Source organism: Rhinichthys klamathensis, unplaced genomic scaffold (assembly GCF_029890125.1).
Source record: "Rhinichthys klamathensis goyatoka isolate OS25496 unplaced genomic scaffold, OSU_Roscu_1.1 h1tg000530l_1, whole genome shotgun sequence".
In the NCBI taxonomy this organism is placed as follows: Eukaryota; Metazoa; Chordata; class Actinopteri; order Cypriniformes; family Leuciscidae; genus Rhinichthys; species Rhinichthys klamathensis.
The window spans coordinates 931,856-952,810 of NW_026607006.1; the positions used below are offsets into that span (position 1 = coordinate 931,856).

At 40.1% G+C, this 20,955-nt stretch overlaps 4 protein-coding genes across 4 annotated transcripts in view; 2 read left to right on the plus strand and 2 right to left on the minus strand.

Moving 5' to 3' along the window:
- LOC130073205 (gastrula zinc finger protein XlCGF57.1-like) overlaps positions 1-20,955 on the plus strand; it is a 250,423-nt gene that overhangs the window by 77,382 nt on the left and 152,086 nt on the right. The gene's annotated exons all lie outside the window — the stretch shown is intronic.
- LOC130073220 (uncharacterized) lies at positions 143-8,627 on the minus strand. The gene is made up of 7 exons (XM_056238686.1): positions 8,560-8,627; positions 7,739-8,426; positions 1,354-2,085; positions 1,105-1,274; positions 764-1,018; positions 343-669; positions 143-255 (listed from the first exon to the last, which is right to left on the minus strand). Exons 2-7 carry the CDS (start codon positions 8,376-8,378, stop codon positions 169-171), a joined length of 2,211 nt encoding a protein of 736 aa, XP_056094661.1. The 5' UTR covers positions 8,379-8,426; positions 8,560-8,627; the 3' UTR covers positions 143-168.
- Positions 2,710-5,372, minus strand: LOC130073223 (piggyBac transposable element-derived protein 3-like). The gene is made up of 2 exons (XM_056238691.1): positions 3,801-5,372; positions 2,710-3,603 (listed from the first exon to the last, which is right to left on the minus strand). Exons 1-2 carry the CDS (start codon positions 4,873-4,875, stop codon positions 2,891-2,893), a joined length of 1,788 nt encoding a protein of 595 aa, XP_056094666.1. The 5' UTR covers positions 4,876-5,372; the 3' UTR covers positions 2,710-2,890.
- On the plus strand, positions 9,636-18,974 carry LOC130073231 (gastrula zinc finger protein XlCGF8.2DB-like). The gene is made up of 2 exons (XM_056238700.1): positions 9,636-9,776; positions 18,149-18,974. The coding sequence occupies exons 1-2, from the start codon at positions 9,692-9,694 to the stop codon at positions 18,961-18,963; spliced, it is 900 nt and encodes a 299-aa protein (XP_056094675.1). The 5' UTR covers positions 9,636-9,691; the 3' UTR covers positions 18,964-18,974.

Sequence of the window (20,955 nt, forward strand, 5' to 3'; positions counted from 1 at the left end):
TCTATAAGAACTTTGCACTGTAAGTTAACCACAATCATACAGGTCTTCACACCCAATTAAACTCTTGGGCCAAACTCCTGAAATATGTCATGTCATTAGACAAGTGGTCACGTGCGATACGCTTCCAAATTTAGGAGGGGGGGAGCAAGCTTGTTGAAACGTTCTTTTTTATTTTTTTATTTTACTTTTTATCGGCATGAGGTTTATCTTCTTTTTCAGCCTGAAGATCTGCCGCTTTGCTGGGCTTTGTCCCTCCTGAAAAGAATGAGAAAGCCAAAGACTCAGCGAACACGCCTACTCGTCACAAATGATAAAAACCAACCCATGAGAAGATGGACTTACCGAAGCAGACTCCCTCGACTCTGGACCTTCTTTCATCCGTTGAAGGGTGGCGGAGGGTGATGGGCTGAAGGCGGTTGACGGGCTGGCTGCCCGCTTGCAGGGCCTTTTGCCCCTCTTTGGCCTGGAGGTAGCGGGGCGCTTCCGGGTCTTCACTTTTTTTACTGGCATGGTTTCCTCACCCTCCACAGCTGACTCAAACAGGTGGTGGTGTTTTGCCACCTGCTTTGCATTTAAGTTCGGCAGATTAAATCCATCATCTGTGGAGGTATCGTAGCACATGAATTGTGCCACTTTATACCAGTCTCCGGGGCTGTGGGTGTTCTTCGCCTGTACAGAGAGAGGAAAGCATGGGTGACGAGTTAGAAACAAACACAAACACATCAGAAACTCACACAGAAGAAACAGGCACAGAAACACTAACATGGGTGGCGATGGAGGTCCTGACATCAGTGAACGTGGGTGTCCCAAGCAAACCCATGCCAGCCCATGCCTCCTGGAAATACTGGTTCAAATTTTTGCAGGAGCTGGGCTTGGATGTAAAAAATAAGTAGTGGGCATCCTTCCCACCCACCAAGGTGGACCTCATGGATAAGAATTCCTGCAGCCACCCATACTCCTCAGCATCCAGGGCCAGCTGGGCAGCCCAGAAGGCCTGGTTGATCTTGTGAGTTGATATCTGCGGAAACAGTGACTAGCAGGGTAAGCATTTGGGGAGAGTTTTACGCGAGAACTGTGCAGAGAGAGAGAAATAAAACCACTCACGTTGATAACATAGCTGCCCTCTCTGGCAGTCTGCTGGCCTTCCTCCACCTCCTTTATGGTAATGTTCTGGAACACCCAATCATGATGGCCATAGATGCAGGCCAGATATGCGGTGAGGTGTCCGTAAAATGACCACTGGTCCTTCTTGTCCCCCGACTTCCTGAGAGAAGCTTCACAAAGAAAGGGAGAAGCATTAAGGGGCTCTTTGGGACACCACAGTTTGAGAGGTGAGGTGAAGCAAAAACTTACCCAGAATCTCTGGAATCTTCCGCTTGGCGGAGGAGCGGCACTCTTTTAACACTGCCTTTGGAATGAGGATGCCTTCCTTGGCCTGATTTAAGGCCACCTCGTGCACCACTACCTTCCTCCGAAGTGATTTTTCCATCACTGTGGCCTCCACTTCCTTCTCGGGGGAGCGAAGAGACGTTAGAAGTTTTCTCGTGACCCGGGCAACCTGGGTGGAGGGGGTGGACCGTGATCTCCTCCTCAATAGGCGGTAGCGGCGGGTCACATCTCTGAGGGTGCTGCGCAGTGTGTCCACCCGCCTGTTGAGTTCCGCCACCTGATCCTGGAGCTGTTTGCGAGCATGCTGGCAGCAGGGTTTGTCACAGGTACCCTCCTCTGGAGGGGGTGGGGCATCCTCCAGATCTTGAGCCTCCTCCAGATCCAGGGTTGAGGCCATGGGCACGGCCGGGTTGCTCGCCCGCAAGTCTGTGAGGTCATGAATAATCTTCTTTCTCTTCAGCGCCAGCATGGTCTCTTGCTGGGCCACCCTTGTTAACTCGGTATGGTCCTTTAGGTGGCGATCCATGCGGGAGGTGGACTTGCCGCAGGAGGGCAAGGGGCAGGTGCCCTTGCGGACATCAACCCTCCCCGAGGAAATGGCAAGCAGCAGCTTGCGCTCCTGGCTGTTGATGACCTTATGGGTCACCCTCAGATGCTGGCTGAGCTGGTGGTACCCACGAAGGCACAGCGGGCAGTCTTCAAGATCCATGTCAACAGAATAGAGGAACGTGGCAAGAACCAAATGCAAATGACAAAGATTAGGGGGTCATTTATGCCCTTTACAGGTTCAATTTGTAGTCTATTTGATAAAACTTCAAGTATAATAGATCAAAAGTGGACCACTTTTTCCCTATTTAACCCTTTATCCCTATTTTACCTATTTAACCCTTTATCAGTCACACTAATAAATAAATATGCAAAAAAATATTTTTTGCTAAAATGGTGTTCCTTAGTCCAGCCGGTTGACTTGCCCAGTTAGGGTAATTCTCGGTATGAAGTAACTAGTATTAGGCATTCATGGATTTTTTTCTTGTCTGCATCTGAAGTTGAATTTTTTTTTCATATAAAAACATTACAGACAGTAGAATATGTTAACAATATCATCAATTTATTTTAAAAACTTCTTATTATAACACATAATAAAAACATTGTAAAGTGCAACACTAAACATAATAGAAATCAAGAAATGTAACAAATACAAAACTAAATAAATAATTATGATAACTGTAAATAATTTAAAATATATACTATATATAAAATAAAAATATAGCACATATCTTTTGATTTGATAGGTGATATGTAACAAAGAACAGTTTTCTGTTCAAACAACTTCTCATCCTTGAATTACTCTAAATGTGAAATCTGATAAAAATACTAAAATGCAACTTGTAAAATCATATCAAAAATTATAAAGGGTGATTAGTCAATGTAGTTATAATATCAAGTAAGGGTGTGTGTGTGTGCGTGCGTGCATAGGTCTCATCCTTGTGTTACTATTAACTCATCTCTGGTGATATGCAACAAAGCACTGGTTTTTATTGTTCAAACAAAGGAACAACTTCCCATCTCCACATTTAGAACATCGCCAACGCGACACTCCACTTTTGCACAAGTTGCACCTCCCTCTCTGAGTGCCAAATGTTGGCCAGTGTCCAACGCCATCATATCGGACTTCCTGGGTGGGGTGGAGAACTCGGGGGTTGGGGCGACGGACTTGTGGCTTGTGCTTTGCACCTGGGGGTCGGCCAACCCTGGCAGGTACCTTGTCAGCTCCCTTCAACGTAGCTGCCACCGACAGACGGAACTTCTTCAAGGGCATCGGTTTCTGTTTGAGAATGCTGCAGTCCCTTTTGTAGATAAGCCATGCATTCACAATGCTCACATCGATGATGTACCCAAACAATGGCAGGTACCAGCGCCGGGACTTCATTGGTGTTTTATAGAGGTGCACAAGCATATCGGAGAGATCAATGCCCCCCATGGCTTGATTGTATGCCAGGACGATGGATGGGCAGGGGACGTCGACCTTCTTTTGCGCCTCCTTTGTGTATCTCTTCACTGAAGACAGTGGCTCCACCCCATAAGCATTGCTCAGCAAGGTGACACACTTGTTGTCATACCACTTTACTGCAACGACTCCCTCTGATGAACAGAAATCAACAACACCTCGCCCTCGCTTCACCATCTCCTTATCACTCATCAATGTTGCACCACCTGAAAGACATGGAAATTTGTTTTTGAGAGTACAGTATGTATCACAATAACACTAATATAATTTCTATAACAAATGGAAGGCGTGTGTACAGTATATCTGCATCAGAAGAAAAAATGTACAGTATGTGCATGCATGGTTTGATTTGGTTGTGATTGTGCAACTAACAGGATTAGCATGATTACTGAAAGTGCATTACCTGTGCGATTTACCCTGACGGTACCCACACTTCTCAGTCCCAGGTTGGTGTGCAGCGTCTTCACCAAGTTGAAGCTGGTAAAGAAGTTGCCGTAGAACACCACAGTTGCCTCTTTGTGTACGATAGTGTTGCAGAGTATTGAGACAACCTTGGCGCCAAGGAGGAGGTCTTCCAAGCCCAGATGTGCATGCTCTTCCTCTTGAATGTTGAAGAATGTTGTGGCCCCTTGGTACAATATGAAGTCGTGGATGATGCCAGAGTAGCTGCCCCGACAGAAGATCTTAAACCCCCACTTATCCGGCTTGTTCTGAATGTACTGCCTGAGTTTGCCAGCTCTGGCGCCCTTGTAAGCCACCATAACTTCATCAACACTCTGCCTGTTGGTAGGTGGAATAAGGAGGCATTGTTCTCTGAACATGTCAAAAAGAGGGCGTATCTTATGGAAGCGGTCAGGGCAGCCCTCCGTTTGGAAGTTATCATTGAAGTGGACATATCTTCGGAGCACTTTGAAGCGCTTCACTGACATGGTATCAGCCACTGGTGGGAAGCGTGACTCACAGGCCCAGTAATCTCCCAAAGAGGGAAATTCAAAAACACCCATGTAGAGCAAAACTGACAAGAAAACCTCAATTTCAGCAGCTGTGGTGTTGATGGATGTCCCGGTCTGTTGAACTGAGTACAGGTTGGTATGCTCAGTTATGTGCACAATCATCTGGTCAGTAAAAAGCTTCTTAAAATACAGAAATGGCGTCTGTACCAACTCTGGAAGCTCGAAAACAGGCTCGGGCAGAGTGAAGATTGGAATGTCCTTTTTGACCCATTTGGTCTTTCTGGACTTTGCAGGAGGGGAGGGAGTTTGATTGAGGTCTGAAGATACCTCAACAAGCCTGTTTCTATTCCTCAATTTCTTTGAAGGGGGCGGTAAATCTATACTACGTGGAGGGACAAAATCTTCATCATCTCCATCGTCTGGATCACTGAGCTCTTCCATTTCTGAGTCACATGGATCAGCGGGTAAAAGTGCAATAGTGCTAGAGGTAGATCTGGGGGGTCCATAAAATGTACGATAGTCCATTATGTCTGAAAGAGATGGAACATAATAAACATTACTGTACAGTGTAGGATCTTGAGTAACCAGTGCATCAGGTACATCTATTCATAATATATTCACAATTGTCATATTGATGCAACTGTTCTCCCAACATACAGGCACAATGTGATTTATTTTAATTTGTTAAAAATTGCATATGCTAATAAATACTCTGTGTACTATGTATGACAAATCGGATAACACACAACCATGAAATTAGTTGAAGAGACAGAAAATGTTGAAGTGTGACTGATAAGGTAAGTTTACTGTGCTAAATAAAGCCAAAAATGTCCAACCATCAATTCAATTTCAGTCTTATTATCGTGTTATGTTTGTCAGATTATTGAACAGAAAATGTAATGTTTATATCCATCTAGACAGCTGTAGTTGTAGCTATTCAACGCATAACGTAGTGTTAGTCAATAAGCCTCAGCTACTAAGGCTATTGCAGAAATGAGTAGGACTAATGGTTCATTTCGTAATATGTATTAAATTTAGAATCTGAAGGTAAAACCACAGGCCGTATAAATAAGCGTAAAATACATATAGTCTAGCAAAGAAATAGACCATATGATCCTGCAGGGTGTATTATACTGAGTAACGATCGCGTTGCTGTGCTAATTTAGCTAGCGTCCAGTTCAGTTTAAGTTACCCTAACTGGGCACCTCAACCGAGCGGTCACACAACTTTTCTGAGGTAACAGAGAGATACATCTTATCATTACGTTTCTTCCATTCAACAAAAATATAATCATTAGGAAGTCTAGAACATGAAATCCGACCAAAAAATATCTTACCTTAAATTTAGCATCACTGGCAGCCATTGTTTGAAGAGAGGTCACGACAATACACTTCCGGTTCAGATTCAGCTCGTCTCAGCAACAAATATTTTATTACAACATTGCCACCCAGTGGATATAATTGTCATTACACATTCTATTCAGTGAGAGGAAGAACAAACGGCTAAAAATGGGGTTTGGCGAGTTTTAATTACAGGAATTTGACCACGAAAAAAGGTCAACCGCACGGTTACAATCCACGTTAAAGGGCTAATATTTCTGCTGCTGTCAGTTTAATGTTAATCAAACAACTCGGTGCTCTTAACTGGATAACTTTTGACACTTCAATAAGGAAAAATGTATATTTAATTTATACAGTGAAGACCATCCAGTTTTATTTTACATTTGATTACTTGTAAATGTCTCTACTTGAAAACCTCATATTAGTTAAGCTAGTAGTTTTAGCTGTGGTATCGAAATTGAAAAATAATTTACACTGGTGTCTAAAATTCTGGTGTCATAACTTGGGATGGGCATTTTTCTAAAATATTGCATTAGAATATTCAGGCTCACAAAAATCAAATATTCGTTTATTTAAAGTTTTTGTCACCATTTCTGAACAATCTTACGATTAGGTAATATACACAACAAGCTTACAATATATGTTAATGTTTCTTTTAGATTAAAACATTAAACAGAAGGCCTATGTGTAAACAAAAGCATTTAAGCTCTTAATGTTATCGTACAAAACATACATTCGAGTCAGCATTTGATTATCGTGTTTATATTGTTTCACGTTTATGTTGAGAAAAACAATAATATCCACATGCAGAGGCACCGCCAGCAATTTATGCTCGAGTGAGAAAAGACGCTGCGCTGACAGACGTTTCAGAGACACAAAGATAACGGTGTTCTAAGTTTCTAACAGCACTTTGCGTTTTCTGTTATTAAACCTGTCTCACTCAATGAAACTTAAAGGAAGTATATGTCTCAAAATCATTTTGCTATCAGATAAGTTATCATCTCGGATCACGCGGGGTCCAGCTGCGCTGACCTGCAGTCGTGAATGCAGTGATGGACAGCTGCCTTTCCTCATTCACTGCTGTTTGGATTTCATGTGATTTCTCATTGTGGTGATGATATTATAACTCTGATTCATTCATTAATTTGATCAAAAGTAATTCCATTTTGTGAGATCATTTAATAAGATAATTTTCAAGCAATTCCAAACTTCACGAGGCAGACGACAACATTATGTGATCAAAAACAAACAACTTGTTAACACGATCCACAGCGCCACCCAGTGCATTTAATTATAACTGCGAGTTAGTGCTTGGGATTTATCATGGATTCCGACCAGCAAAGCAACATAGTAAAATTCTAATAGTATTTTATTTTTCAAATAATAATTACAGATCGAATATTCGTGCACACCCCTAGTCATAACTGCCTGTTTTTGCAGAAACAGTTTCACGGACAGTAAAAAAATATTCATGGCCGGTAACTTACATTTACTAAAAGTTACCAGCCATTGGCAGGTGTGGGAAAAAAAGTTAGTTTTTAGTTTCTAGCTATTAAACAAACAACAACACTGCATGCATTTTGCGGAAGAACATTGTTTTGGTTGTGCTTCAGCTCTGCGTGACTGTGCGGATGAATTTGGTTATATCCTACTGCTCATAAATTATTAAGAGATATAACCAGTTTAAAGGAACTCAATCTGAATAGCTGAAGATGCTACTGTAGCTTTACACATTAATAGAATCGGTACTTCCTTGAAAATAAATTCTGGCACATGCAGCGCTAGATCAACCATAATGAAATGACCCTTCACAATAGATAATGCTTTACAATTAACTCTGTCAGAGAGCTGCATATGACAAAGTATCCTCTGTGTAAAAACTAGAGCTTATCAAAGTTTTGATTTATATGCTGTTTAATGTTGATGACCATGTTATTTTACATCTGCTTGCATATGATATCGTTTGTTTCTGCTTATTTTTTGCTTGTGTTTTGATCTGGAGATACTCTTTCAGAAGATGTGTAATCAATTTTGAGAATGAAACCAACCTGTTTGTGTGTCAGTGTCGTCTTGTTTCACTCTGAATGCTTCTTCAATATTCGTTTCTTCACTCTCTTTAATAAACACCATATTTGTTTGTGTGTCAGTGTCGTCTTGTTTCACTCTGAATGCTTCTTCAATATTCGTTTCTTCACTCTCTTTAATAAACACCATATTTGTTTGTTCCTCTGTATCTTCTTGTTTCACTCTGAATGCTTCTTCAATATTCATTTCTTCACTCTCTCTAAACACCACATTTGTTTGTTCCTCTGTATCTTCTTGTTTCACTGTGAATGCTTCAATATTCGTTTCTTCACTCTCTTTAATAAACACCACATTTGTTTGTTCCTCTGTATCTTCTTGTTTCACTGTGAATGCTTCAATATTCGTTTCTTCACTCTCTTTAATAAACACCATATTTGTTTGTTCCTCTGTATCTTCTTGTTTCACTCTGAATGCTTCTTCAATATTCGTTTCTTCACTCTCTTCTTTAATAAACACCATTATTGTTTGTTCCTCCGTATCTTCAATCTTCATGTCTTCACTCTCTTTAATAAACACCATCTTTGTTTGTTCCTCGGTATCTTCTTGTTTTACTGTGAATGTTTCTTCAATTTTCGTGTCATTTTCTTCTTTAATAAACGCCATCTTTATAATAGTCTCACGTGGGTCTCAGTCGCTTCACCAGGAGTTTTTCTGAGTGGTTGAACAGTTTGACATGATTAAGATGAGAATATTTAACAGAAAGAAAAACAAATCCAAACTAAATATCTGTGTGCCTCTCAATCAGCTCCCTAGTTCACCGTTTGTATAAACTTAAAATACAAACCTTTCTTCAGCAGTATCACAACAGACGCAGGAGCGTGGCGCAGCCTTATGACGTCACATGGAAATAAACGTACAGTGCACACGGTTCTGTCAAAAAAAAAAAAAAAAAAAAACACACGGTTCTGTCTAAAACCACAAAAGTGCAATAACAACATACATGTCAGAGAAATTTAGAGTTGAATTCTTGGAGAAATACATAAGAGGATGCGATGTTAAAAAACGTGATGACCAGTTTCTTTTTTGCATCCTCTTTCATTAGTAGTAGTAGCTCTTAATATTTTCATCACGTCATTTGACAACATGTATTTAAATATGTATTTCTCCAAGAATTAAACTCTAAATTTCGTTGACATGTATTTATTATTGCACTTTGGTGGTTTTAGACAGCAGAACTGGACTTTTATTTTGGTCTGGAGACATGACGTCATAAACTGCGCCGTGCTCATACTTCTGTTGTGAATCGGCTGAAGAAAGGTTTGTATTTTACGCATTTAAAGTGTTTACATCAGTGCAACCCGTTCAGGCATTTATATATATGTATATAAACGATGGAAAATTGCTTAATTGTTATTGAATTTAACATTGTAATACTTTATCTAACATTAATGAACTTTATTTTGTGTGTAAAGTGCATCCACACATGAGTATTAGAAAAGGTGCGTCTCATTTCGCTCCCTATCGTGAACCAGTTTGTCGTAAACATGAATTTGGTCACTGGCGATTAGTGATGAAGAAACGTGAAAATTTAAACTCGAAAATCCGTGTTAATAATTGAACTAGTTGTTTCTGAAAATGATTTATTGATTCAGTGCACGTTCTGGCCAACAGTGTAATCTACAAATAATTGACATGTCTAAATATGAAGTATTTGTATAATTTGTGTTCTTTTATTAATTTGAAGCACTGGTTTTAAAAGGTTTTGTCTAAATCATGTCATTTGAGGCCATTAACTCTGACTGACTTACCCTAACCAGTGTGCTGAACTAGAGCTGATTGAGACGTACCCAAAGATTTAGTTTGGATTTATTTTTATATCTGTTGATTATTTTCATTTTAAAGATGTCAAACTGTTCAAACACACAGAAAAACTCCTGGTGAAGATGCTGACATCTACGTGACACATTATTATAAAGATGGCGTTTATTAAAGAGGAGAGTGAAGAAATGAAGATTGAAGAAACATTCAGAGTGAAAAGAGAAGATACTGAGGAACAAACAGGTTGGTTTCATTCTCAAAGCTGATTACACATCTTCTTAAAAAATACTGAATCTCCAGATCAAAACAGAAAACAGAAGTGAAAAAGAAGCAGAAACAAACAATGTGGCTCCTAGTATGTTTGAATCAAGGGGTAAAGTGGTGTAACATTAAACTCGGGCATATCATAACCAGGTGACAGGACAGAAAATGTCAAAATCGCTGGTAGCCCTTCGGGCAGGCACTCCTCAGATTTTGGTAGCCCGAAATGAATTTTACTAGCCCAAATAAACAGACACATTTTTAATGTAGAAAATTGGTTAGGAGTCAAAACATCAATCAAAAACTTTTTAAAAACACAAATATCAACAATTGGATATAACATAATCAAATTAGAATCATCAATACAAATATGCATCTGGTTCTAACTGAACTGAAATGTGTATGACCAGTATGGAACATGAATCAGTCTGTGGCTCAGCCCCCAATGAGGGTATGACTAAAAAAAGTTAACACTTTAGTTTTGTGTCTAATGCTCACTATTAACTAGTTTCATTAACATGCAGATGGCAGGGTTTTATAATTACTGAGGTCCCGGATGTGAGGTAGGCTAGTTAGGGGGGTTCGAGAATTTTTTTATTTCTCTGATCTACATATGCAAAAAAAATTGGATAACAATAACTTTAAAAACATGTCATGCAGCTGATTATTTTTCTCTCCTTATGTCAGTGAAGAAAGTATACATGGGGTCAACTGAACTGATAGGTTGATTTATGAATAATTTTCCCAGTCGCGTTCATTTACTGAAAGCTACTAGGAAAGCTAGGTAGCCTAACTAAGTTTATTAAATTCGTTCACAATATATACACATTCATTTTTGAGCTTATTCCTAACACAGGGCCGTAGACAGGGCTTTATAATCAAAGAGGTCCTAAATTTAAGGTTGTCAGGGGGTTCAAATTTTTTATTTTTCTGATATGTGCATTTCAAGACATTTGAAATTTGCATTTTTTCCAAACAAAATTATTACATTTATCTTGCCTAAATGTTTGCGCTCATTGCATGTTTAATTAAATAGAAAAAAAGTAGCACAAATAAATACAATAGAATAAAGATACAAATAAAGACAAGTTTTTCAATGGGTCTAACACTAGTATTCATATACAGAAACTGAATAAAGTAATCAAATGGAAAATAACACTGGGTAGTATTTTAGTCCTGAATAAATTAAATACATAGGCTATTAATCCTGATTCCTTTAACTTAAAGCTATCTTTTGTTGTTTTGACAACTAAATTAATGACAGACACATATGGCTGCCGTCACTTTAAGAGCTATAGTGCACGGATCATGTGTTTTATGCTTATTAAAAGACAAAACCGACTATGTTTAGAGTATACTCACGAAGACGGAAATTGACACAATTTTGCGTGTTAAAGCAATATAATCCACGAAAAATAACTTTTGTTACTGGCCAGCTGTTCTTGAGGCGGATTCTCTATGAATGTGCGCATAGAAAATCATCTCAGAGCGGGCGAGCACTGATTAGTTTAAAATCGTTTGAATTTTTAAACTGGTAAGACTTAAAAAGACGTGCAAATGGTAAACTTCAGTCACGATGCACTGCTGGCCCGATTGTGCAAGTGAATATTCTGTCATGTCCCGACTCCTAAACGCGAGTGTGTATTATCGCCGCAGCGCTTGATGCTTGCCTTGCACAACACATTTTGAAAGAAGAGATAGAAAACGCGGCACCGCTGAACACTCACGCTGTTTGTGAAATTGTTTCTGGAAGATAGTTGTTAAAAGAATGATTTGATTTTATAATCTGTGTGGATTACGGTTGCGGGAATTTCCCGCATTATAAATGGGAGACCTGCGGGAATGATTAGAATTATGCGCAATACCCGCGCTGAAATTCGAGCCCTGCAGTATATTAGTTTGCCTGATTATTTTTGTCATTCGTTTAACATTTATGACCTAAAAAAACTGTCAAATATGAAATGTTTAGTTTAGCTAATTACATTTTATCTGAAAGCGTCATAAACGGAAGCGTCAGTCACTCTGCTAAAATTCACGCAGCAGCTTCTGTGAACATAAAGGCCGCCTATTTGATTGGTCATCTCAAACCAATCATTGACAAGCAGTGACAGACCAATGAGGCTAAGATGAACACACACACACCCTTGTCCTCTTTTTCTGACGTGCACTCTGCACACGCGCCGCTGCGGATTAAAGATGAACGCGCTGAATCTGATTATAACAAGACTGAAGCGAACACGAATTTGTGTAGCTTACACTTAATCACACATTTTTAGGGGGGCGAGGCAGAAGTTTAGGGGAATTTGATTACACTATTTCAGATAGCCCGTCGGGCAGGCCGGTTATGCATTTTGGTAGCCAGACTTGAAAACACAATAGCCCCGGGACGTCGGGCTAGTGATTTTACGAGCCCTGAACAGTTTCTGTTCATTACACTAAGAAATTAACCATTAAAGGTACAATATGTAAGATTTTTGTAATAAAATATCCAAAAATCACTTGCACAGTGTGATATATTTCCTGCAGTTGTGTACTTACAATATCCCAAAAGTCTCCAAAGATATTTTATTTCAGAGAAATTCCGATTTTAAATAAGTGGCCGTCCCGGAAAAAAATGTTGCCTGTCAGTGACGCAATGTCCGCGCTATCCTCGGTTTCCGTTCATACTGCCATAGCCATGACGTAACCATGGCGACAGACGTGGACAAATGCGTAGTGCGTAACGTTTAGCGGCAAGCAGTTCTTGTTTCTTTCAAACATAAACCATGGCAAGCAGACTTTGGGACAAACAAGGAAAACTAAAATGAGGATCAATATCAGCGTGGCGTTTTTGAGATGCCGAGAGCTCCACGTCTGCGACTAACTTGGATTCGACAGAGCTTCACGAGTCACGACTTGACAGCTTTATTAGACAGGTGAGCAAATGTACATAAAACAAATCAATGTTATATAACGTTAGCTCAACATGATGAAATGTTAGAATATGGTCAGTATGTGATTCAGATGTTGATCTAGCTTACTGCTAGTTTCGTATAGCAAACGAACTAGGGATGCAACGATACCGCTTTTTCAAAACCGATCCGATCCGATCCCAAAATTCTGAGTATCGGCCGATACCGATACCAATCCGATACCAGTGCAGTTTTTTTTTTAAATCAAGTAGAATTTCTATAACTCTGTGTGTTGAACTGATAATCACTCTTTTGTGTGTTAAACACAATCTACTTAACACAGACAACTTAATTTTAAAGAAAAACAACAAATCCCAAAAATATATGATCATAATCTGTGACAAAAATGCTATAATAAACTAGATTAGTGGATAATTCAGCAGTGCAATTTAGTCTAGAAAAATCATGAGTGCACAATAATTGTATAAAATCTGAACATTTAGTGAAGAAAATTTAGGGGAACAAATAAGAGACAATAAGTGTAACACTAAATCTGGTCAAACATTACACATTGCTCTTTGTATTGTTGTAAAATACATTCATGAAAAACAAGATAACAAAAATCAAAAAGATAAATTATTATATATAGCCTGTATAGGCTACTATAAAATTGAGACATGTTTTAAATGTATAGCACAGCTGTTTAATGAGGCAGCAACATATGATAGATAGGACAGAACAAGAAAGGCTATTAATAATCTTTCATTGCGCAAAAGTAGTATTATATGATTATGAAAGGATCCAATACAGTGCGGCACACAGCACTTATGCGCATCCCGAGCGCAGAATGATGCGCTTGAAGCAACACGGAGTCACAGCGCGCAACGCGTCGAATCCGCATTGAACAGTTCAAAGCACAAAGGAAAGACATATCGATGCGTAGTGTATTATACACAGTATCTATGCAATCGTTTATTGAGCCTTTTCTTTTAACAGTTTTAAATTTCAGTTACTGTGCGCGTGAAGAACAATTATAGTGCTCTCTGACTCTAGGCTACTCTGTTGCGATCTAACAGACGCCCGGTAGAAAGTAACATGATTTAGTTACAGCAATAAAGTCCAGCAATATAAAGTTGTTTTATGCTAAACCATAGACCTTTATCTACAGATCAAGAATAATAATAGTAACATTGAATCATCTTGATCTTGGAGAGTTTCATCGTGTTGCCTGTCGTAACAGAACGCGACGCGCTGTTAAATGCTGAATGGAGAATGACTGACAGCCGCAGCGGAGGGAAAAAGTTTACGAGGTCTTGAATTTAATGACTTAAATATTAATTTTTATCTCACATTATACTATATAATGGCTTCAGAACACTTATAAGATAGTGCACGAAAACTTTATGGTACTTGATAATGTTTTTGTGCCTTTTGTGGGGCTTAACAATAACACAGAATAATACGCACAATATCGGATTTGGATCGGCCTCCTCTGACCGATACCCGATCCGGCAAAAATGGCAGTATCGGAGCCGATACCGATACTGAGTATCGGATCGATGCATCCCTAAAACGAACTAACACATAGTTTAACATTATAACTTTCAACACACATTTAAATGCCGTTTAGTGTGATAGTGTAACGTTAGACCAAGTGAAGCAGTGCTGCGTTACCTCTAGTTTAATTCGTCTAATAAACTGACCTGTGTGAGTAATCCAGCACTTGCGGGTAGTTCGGTAGAATTAAATGTCCTTATTCTTTTATATCCGCGGGACTCGCGTATGATATCTGTCTCTTTAGCAATCGCGACCTGCTTCATACCACTGTGTTGTTCAGCTTGACAGCAAGTCCCATCATTCAGCTCATCACTGCGTCATCAACCTACGCTTTTGTTATTGTTGGAAACTGCGCCCTCTTGTGGCGAAAAAATCTTACATATTGTGCCTTTAATTCACGTGCATTTCGAACGTGTCCTTGCCTGCACTCAAAGCTTAGTAGGCTTGCTGCGACAGTGTTGACGGTGTTTCCGTAGTTCAGCCGCGTTTGTCATCGTACTGTTTTGTTGTTGTTTTTCCATTAGGAATAATAATGAACCCACCATTCAAGCAATACTTTCACTCCAAAAGTGAAAGTATAATGTCCACGGCCGCACAGGCATTCCTTTATAAAGGTGCGTACTGAAGCTCAACTTCCATAGGAATGAATTGAAAACGCTTACTCTGCTCCACAGCGTTATGAATGCCTGTGGGAATTATCAATTTAACCCAGGTGCAAAAGAAAAAACAACTCTAACTTCCCTCCACCCGGTGATGCCGGTATTACCGGTGTTATCACACGTCAATTAACTAGTGGGAAAATTTCCAGTCCGTCACATCTCTAAGAGTTAGACACGCATCCGAAACCATCAAAACAGACAAACAATCATTTCTTGAGTGACGTGTAAACAAGACAGGCGATAGCTGAGACCACTTTAGTGATGCTTATATGCTAAAGCTACATTTACATTTAGTCATTTAGCAGACGCCTTTGTCCAAAGCGACTTACAAATGAGGATTAAAGCAAGCGAGTCATCGTGAAAAGGTAAAAACAACGCAAGAAGTGCTCAAAATACAAAGTTCAGGCATTGCTCAGAGTAGCATAAGCCAGACAAGGGAGGATTAAAGGAAAAGGAACAAATTACTATCATTTTTTTTATGAGGTTAAGTGCTCACGGAAGAGATGAGTTTTCAGTTGTCTTTTGAATGTTGTCTGGGATTCTGCATTCCGGATGAGGGAGGGGAGATCAATCCACCAGCATGTAACCGTGAATGAGAATGTTCTGGGGAGTGATTTTGTGGCTGTCTGTGATGGTACTACTAGCCGTCGCTCATTGACTGATCGTGGGCTTCTGGTAGGGACGTAGATTCGTAGGAGGGAGCTGAGCCTGTGATAGATCTGTAAGCAAGCGTCAATGCCTTGAACTTGATGCGAGCAGCGAGTGGTAGCCAGTGCAGAGAGATGAACAGAGGAGTGACGTGGGCTCTTTTGGGCTCGTTGAAGACCAGATGAGCTGCAGTGTTCTGAATCATTAATAGAGGTTTAGTTGCACATGATGGAAATCCAGCCAGAAGAGCATTGCAGTAATCAAGCCTAGAAATATCCAGGGCCTGGACGAGAAGTTGTTGCATGCTCAGTTAAGAAAGGCCTGATGTTCCTGCATGACCGAGCTGTCTTTGTAATGTGCCTTGAACTTGCTGGTCATCAAATATTACTCCAAGATTTCTGACCAACCTTGATGGGGTGATTGATAATGAATCTAGCTGGATAGTGAAGTCGTGCTGTAGAGACGGATTGGCAGGGAGGACGAGAAGCTCAGTCTTTGCCAGGTTGAGCTGCAGGTGATGTTCCTTCATCCATGCCGAGATGTCCGCCAGACAGCTTGAGATCCGTACAGCTACTGTGGGATCATCTGGTTGAAATGAGAGGAAGAGCTGGGTGTCATCAGCATAGCAATGGTAAGAGAAACCATGTGCCTGTATGATGGGTCCCAGTGATGTGGTGTAAATGGAGAACAGGAGCGGTCCAAGAACTGAACCCTGGGGAACCCCTGTGGTTAGTTGATGTGCTTTGGATACCTCTCCTTTCCATGCGACTCTGAAGGACCTACCTGTGAGATAGGACTCAAACCAGTGGAGAGGAGTCCCTGTGATGCCCAGTGATGAGAGTGTGGACAGAAGGATCTGATGATTCACAGTGTCGAAGGCAGCAGACAGATCCAGGAGGATGAGAACTGAAGATTTGGAAGCAGCTTTTGCAGTCCGTAGGGCTTCTGGGACTGACAGTAATGCAGTCTCGATTGAATGCCCTTTCTTGAAGCCAGATTGGTTGACATCCAGTTGGTTGTTCTGAGACATGAAAGATGATACTTGGTTGAAAGCAACTCGTTCAAGTGTTTTCGCAATGAATGGTAGGAGAGAGACAGGTCTGTAATTAATGTTATTTTTTTTTTGCCTACTTAAATGCTGTAGGGAAAATCCCAGTGTGGACAGATACTCAGGTCAGATGTGTCTTTTGATTTGCGGCATTTCCTCTCCGCTGCCCTGAGTTCGGTCCGGTGTTCACGAAGAACCCCAGATAACATGGGGTTGGGGGGAGTAGCGCGTGCTGGCCTGGAGGAGAGAGGGCAGATGTTGTCTAAAGAAGAGGTTAGAATGGAGCATAAAGTATCCGTTGGAGTATTCACATCCAGAGATGAGAAATGCGAGGGTGAGGGAAGAGAAGATGACACAGCAGAGGAAAGATGAGAGGGAGAAAGTGAGCGCAGGTTTCGTCTGAAAGTAACTGGTAGGGGAGTTGGTGGTGCATGGGTAGTGAGTTGTAGATTGAAAGTAATGAGGACATTATCTGAAATGTGGAGAGATTTCACCAAAATGTTGTCTGTGATGCAGTTGCGTGTGTAAACCAGGTCCAGTTGGTTGCCTGATTTGTGAGTACCTGTGGTGATAAGCCACAGATCGAATTTGATCGAGTTTGAGATCGAATGAGGCTAGGAGAGAGATGAAGTCTGTTGCATACGGCTTCTCTAGATTAATGTTGAAATCACCAAAGACTACAAGTGGGATGCCATCCTCAGGCAAAGAGGACAGCAGCACATCCAGCTCCTCTACAAAGCTTCCCAGTTGACCTGGGGGGCGAAATATGACTACAATATGGATCTTAATGGGAGTTGTAAGTGTAATAGCATGATATTCAAACGAGTTGTTAATGCATAGAGAAGTAGGGTAATTAATGACAGAATTACAATTTTCTGGGTAAACTAACCCTTTAACGTCCAGTTAGACAAGACAAACATAGTGCTGTTCTCTACTAATCCTGCTTCTAGTAAACAAATCAATTACCTGTAGTGGACGCGTAAATCGGTTATCAGTGAAGATGAATCTGCAAAATCTATGTCAGTCAACCTCTAGAATGAACCATTCCAATACACTGTCTGGCAGTTAATTAAGAGAAAATTTTGGTAATATTTTCAAAAGATAAAAATTACACTAGAAGAGAGATTTAGCTGAGATCAGATGCCAAATGCAACTAATTTGTAACTTTAATAAGCACAGGTTCTGTGGTATGATGGGGCTTAAATTCTAACTGAAATTCTCCACAATAACCCATATTGTTTCCTGCAAATCTGAACATAGTTGAGAGAGGACACTGTGTTTCTAATATTTAAGACATGAATGGGAATATTGAGATTGTCTATAATTAACCAGTTCTCCCAAGTAAAAGAAAGTGAAGTTGAAAATATTGAGAAGTTCTGAGATTTCAGGTAACACCTCTTTCGGTAGCTTAATTGGTATAGGATGTAGCATACATGTTTTTAGTTTAGATGCTTTATGTTGGTGTTAATGCTTTACATGTCTAAATGTTTTGATGTATGTTGCTTTGTGCCATTAAACAGGTTCATTTGTATTTGTATTTTTTCACCTTAGAACCGATGGCGCTGAAAGAGGAGAATCAAAAACTGTATGAAGAGAAAGATCACTATGAGATTCACCATGATTTCATAACTGGAGAAAAATCTTGCTCACAGACTGAAAATACTTCCTCACAAAAGACGGGAGCTAAAAGTCATTTCACCTGCCAAGAATGTGGAAAGAGTTTTAATCAACATAGACACCTTGAAGTCCACATGAGAATTCACACTGGAGAGATGCCTTTCTCCTGCCAACAGTGTGGAAAAAGTTTCACTGTAAAAGGAAACCTTAAAAGACACATGCGAGTTCACACTGTAGAGGAACCTTTCACCTGCCAACAGTGTGAAAAAAGTTTCACTCGAAAATATAGCCTTAAAGCCCACATGAGAATTCACACTGGAGAGAAGCCTTTCACCTGCCAAGAATGTGGAAAGAGTTTCAATCAGAAATACAGCCTTAAAGTCCACATGAGAATTCACACTGGAGAGAAGCCTTTTTCCTGCCAACAGTGTGGAAAGAGTTTCACTGAAAAAGAAAACCTTAAAAGGCATATGAGAATTCACACTGTAGAGGAACCATTCACCTGCCAACAGTGTGGAAAAAGTTTTACTCAAAAATACAGCCTTAAAGCCCACATGAGAGTTCACACTGGAGAGAACCTTTTCACCTGCCAAGAGTGTGGAAAATGTTTCATTCAAAAAGAAAGTCTTAAAGTCCACATGAAAGTTCACACCGGAGAGAAGCCTTTCATATGCCCTCAATGTGGAAAGAGTTTCAGACAAAAAGTAACCCTTAATTCTCACATGAGGATTCACTCAAGAGAAAACTGAGAGTTCACACTGGAGAGTATGTCTTCAGTTTGAGATGAGTTTCACATATCGAGCAAACCTGAAATGTCATTTGCAAACTCATTCTGGGAAGAAATTGCAGAAAAAGGAGCTATTTTAAAAATCACCTTCACAGACGATTGAATTTTGGTCATTGTAATACAAAAATATTTTGCCATCACACTTAAGCTACGTTCTGACTGCAGGTAAATGTGGCCCAAATCTGAATTTTTTGCTCATGTGACTTTGTGATATGTGATTTTTGTCATGACAGTGTGAACAGCACAAACTGCATGGAATCTGATCTTTTCAATTCTGATTTGTCCCACTTCCATATGAGGTCCTAAATTCGATACAGGTCAGATGTTTTACAGTGCGACCGCAGTCTGAAGAGTCATATCAGAATTCATGCAACGTTCATTCAATGTCATTCTTGATCGACATGAGTCATCATTCTGCACTGGCGTGTACTATCGGTTTTTTTTTTTATTATTATGGAGGAAAGCTGCGAGGTCAGTCAGTGGAGGGATGGTGAGGTGAAAGACCTATTAAGTATTTGGGGTGACCGCTCCATACAAGCTAAGTTTGAGGGGTCTTATCTCAACAGATTGTGTTTGAAGGTGTAGCTTTACAAATGGCCGAACAGGGCCACATGGAGAACGTGGCTGCAGTGTCAGCGATCGGTTCAGGGCCTTAAATAAACATTTAAAGAATCTAAAGTCTCAAACCAACGAAGTGATCAATCACCTGCCCAGCCTGGAACTCCGGTGAGCGTAACTACACCAGCCGACAGAAATGAAATTGATATCGAGACCGGTAGGTTAAATATCCCAAGATAACATTACCTTCACTCTAAACTTCAGTGATTCTGATTTGAAAGTTGCATACAGTGGCGTCATGCCCATTCAAAGTGAGGGGGCACGTGCCCCCTCAGATTTTTCCTCCCTGATCATTTTTTATTTCTTCAGTCTTGTTATAATCAGATTCAGCGCGTTGTTCATCTTCAATCCGCAGCGGTGCCGAGCAGAGCGCAAGTCAGAAACAGAGGACAGTGTGTGTGTGTGTGTGTGTGTGTGCGTGCGTGTTCATCTGAGCCTCATTGGTCTGTCACTGCTCGTCAATGTCAGAATATTTGAGATGACCAATCAAATCAAAGTAGGCGGGCTTTATGTTCACAGAAGCTGAGCGCGAATTTTAGCAGTGAGACTCGACGCTTCAGTGTACGGTCAAGTGCGAGATGTAAGTAGCTAAACTAAACATTTCATATTTGACAGTTTTTTTAGTTCATAAATGTTAAACGAATGACAAAAATAATCAGGCAAACTAATATACTTTTGTCTAATTTCGCCATTTTGAACTGAAAATAGGCCTATGTAACGTGACTTGTATAGGCTAATAATTAGTTTACTGTCATTGTGAGGGGAAAAGACGTTTTCATTGTTAGGCACAAGATTAATAATGAATGTGTACATATTGAGAATTAATATAGTACAATTTGTAGCCTTAAGTAAATTAAAAAAGCTCAGCTTTAGGAGGGGAAGGCAAGATCAGGAGACTGAGAGAAAAAGAAAGAGTGATGGATAAGAAGTGAGAGCAGGTATTGACAAATAATCTGCCCACTGACATGGTTTTAAAGCTATTTCTTATCCTTTTTTTGGCCTTCAAACGTCTTGAAATGCACATATCAGAGAAATAAAAAATTTGAACCCCCTACCCACCTCAAATTTGATTATAAAGCCCTGTCTACGGCCCTGTATTAGGCTTTCCTAGTAGCTTTCAGTAAATAAATTCGTCTGAGAAAATGATTCATAAATCAACCTATCAGTTGACCCTATGTTTACTTTCTTCACTGACAGACAAAAATGAAAAGCCTATCAGTCAAAGCTCAACTTTAGGAGTTTTTTTGGCCTTCAAAACATCTTATAATGCACATATAAGATACACATATACTTTAACTTAGTCCTCAGATAGAGGAGGGTTGCTGCTAGCTCCGTT

What these genes read in the sequence shown, in the direction of transcription:
- LOC130073223 (XM_056238691.1), bottom strand. Translation starts at nt 4,875, where the DNA reads ATGGACTATCGTACATTTTATGGACCCCCCAGATCTACCTCTAGCACT. An exon ending in CGTCAGGGTAAATCGCACAG is followed by an intron (nt 3,604 to 3,800) that starts GTAATGCACTTT and finishes CATGTCTTTCAG; the next exon opens with GTGGTGCAACATTGATGAGT.
- LOC130073220 (XM_056238686.1), bottom strand. Translation starts at nt 8,378, where the DNA reads ATGGCGTTTATTAAAGAAGAAAATGACACGAAAATTGAAGAAACATTC. An exon ending in AGGGCAGCTATGTTATCAAC is followed by an intron (nt 1,019 to 1,104) that starts GTGAGTGGTTTT and finishes CTGTTTCCGCAG; the next exon opens with ATATCAACTCACAAGATCAA. An exon ending in AGTCGAGGGAGTCTGCTTCG is followed by an intron (nt 256 to 342) that starts GTAAGTCCATCT and finishes CATTCTTTTCAG; the next exon opens with GAGGGACAAAGCCCAGCAAA.
- LOC130073231 (XM_056238700.1), top strand. Translation starts at nt 9,692, where the DNA reads ATGGCGTTTATTAAAGAGGAGAGTGAAGAAATGAAGATTGAAGAAACA. An exon ending in AGATACTGAGGAACAAACAG is followed by an intron (nt 9,777 to 18,148) that starts GTTGGTTTCATT and finishes TTTTCACCTTAG; the next exon opens with AACCGATGGCGCTGAAAGAG.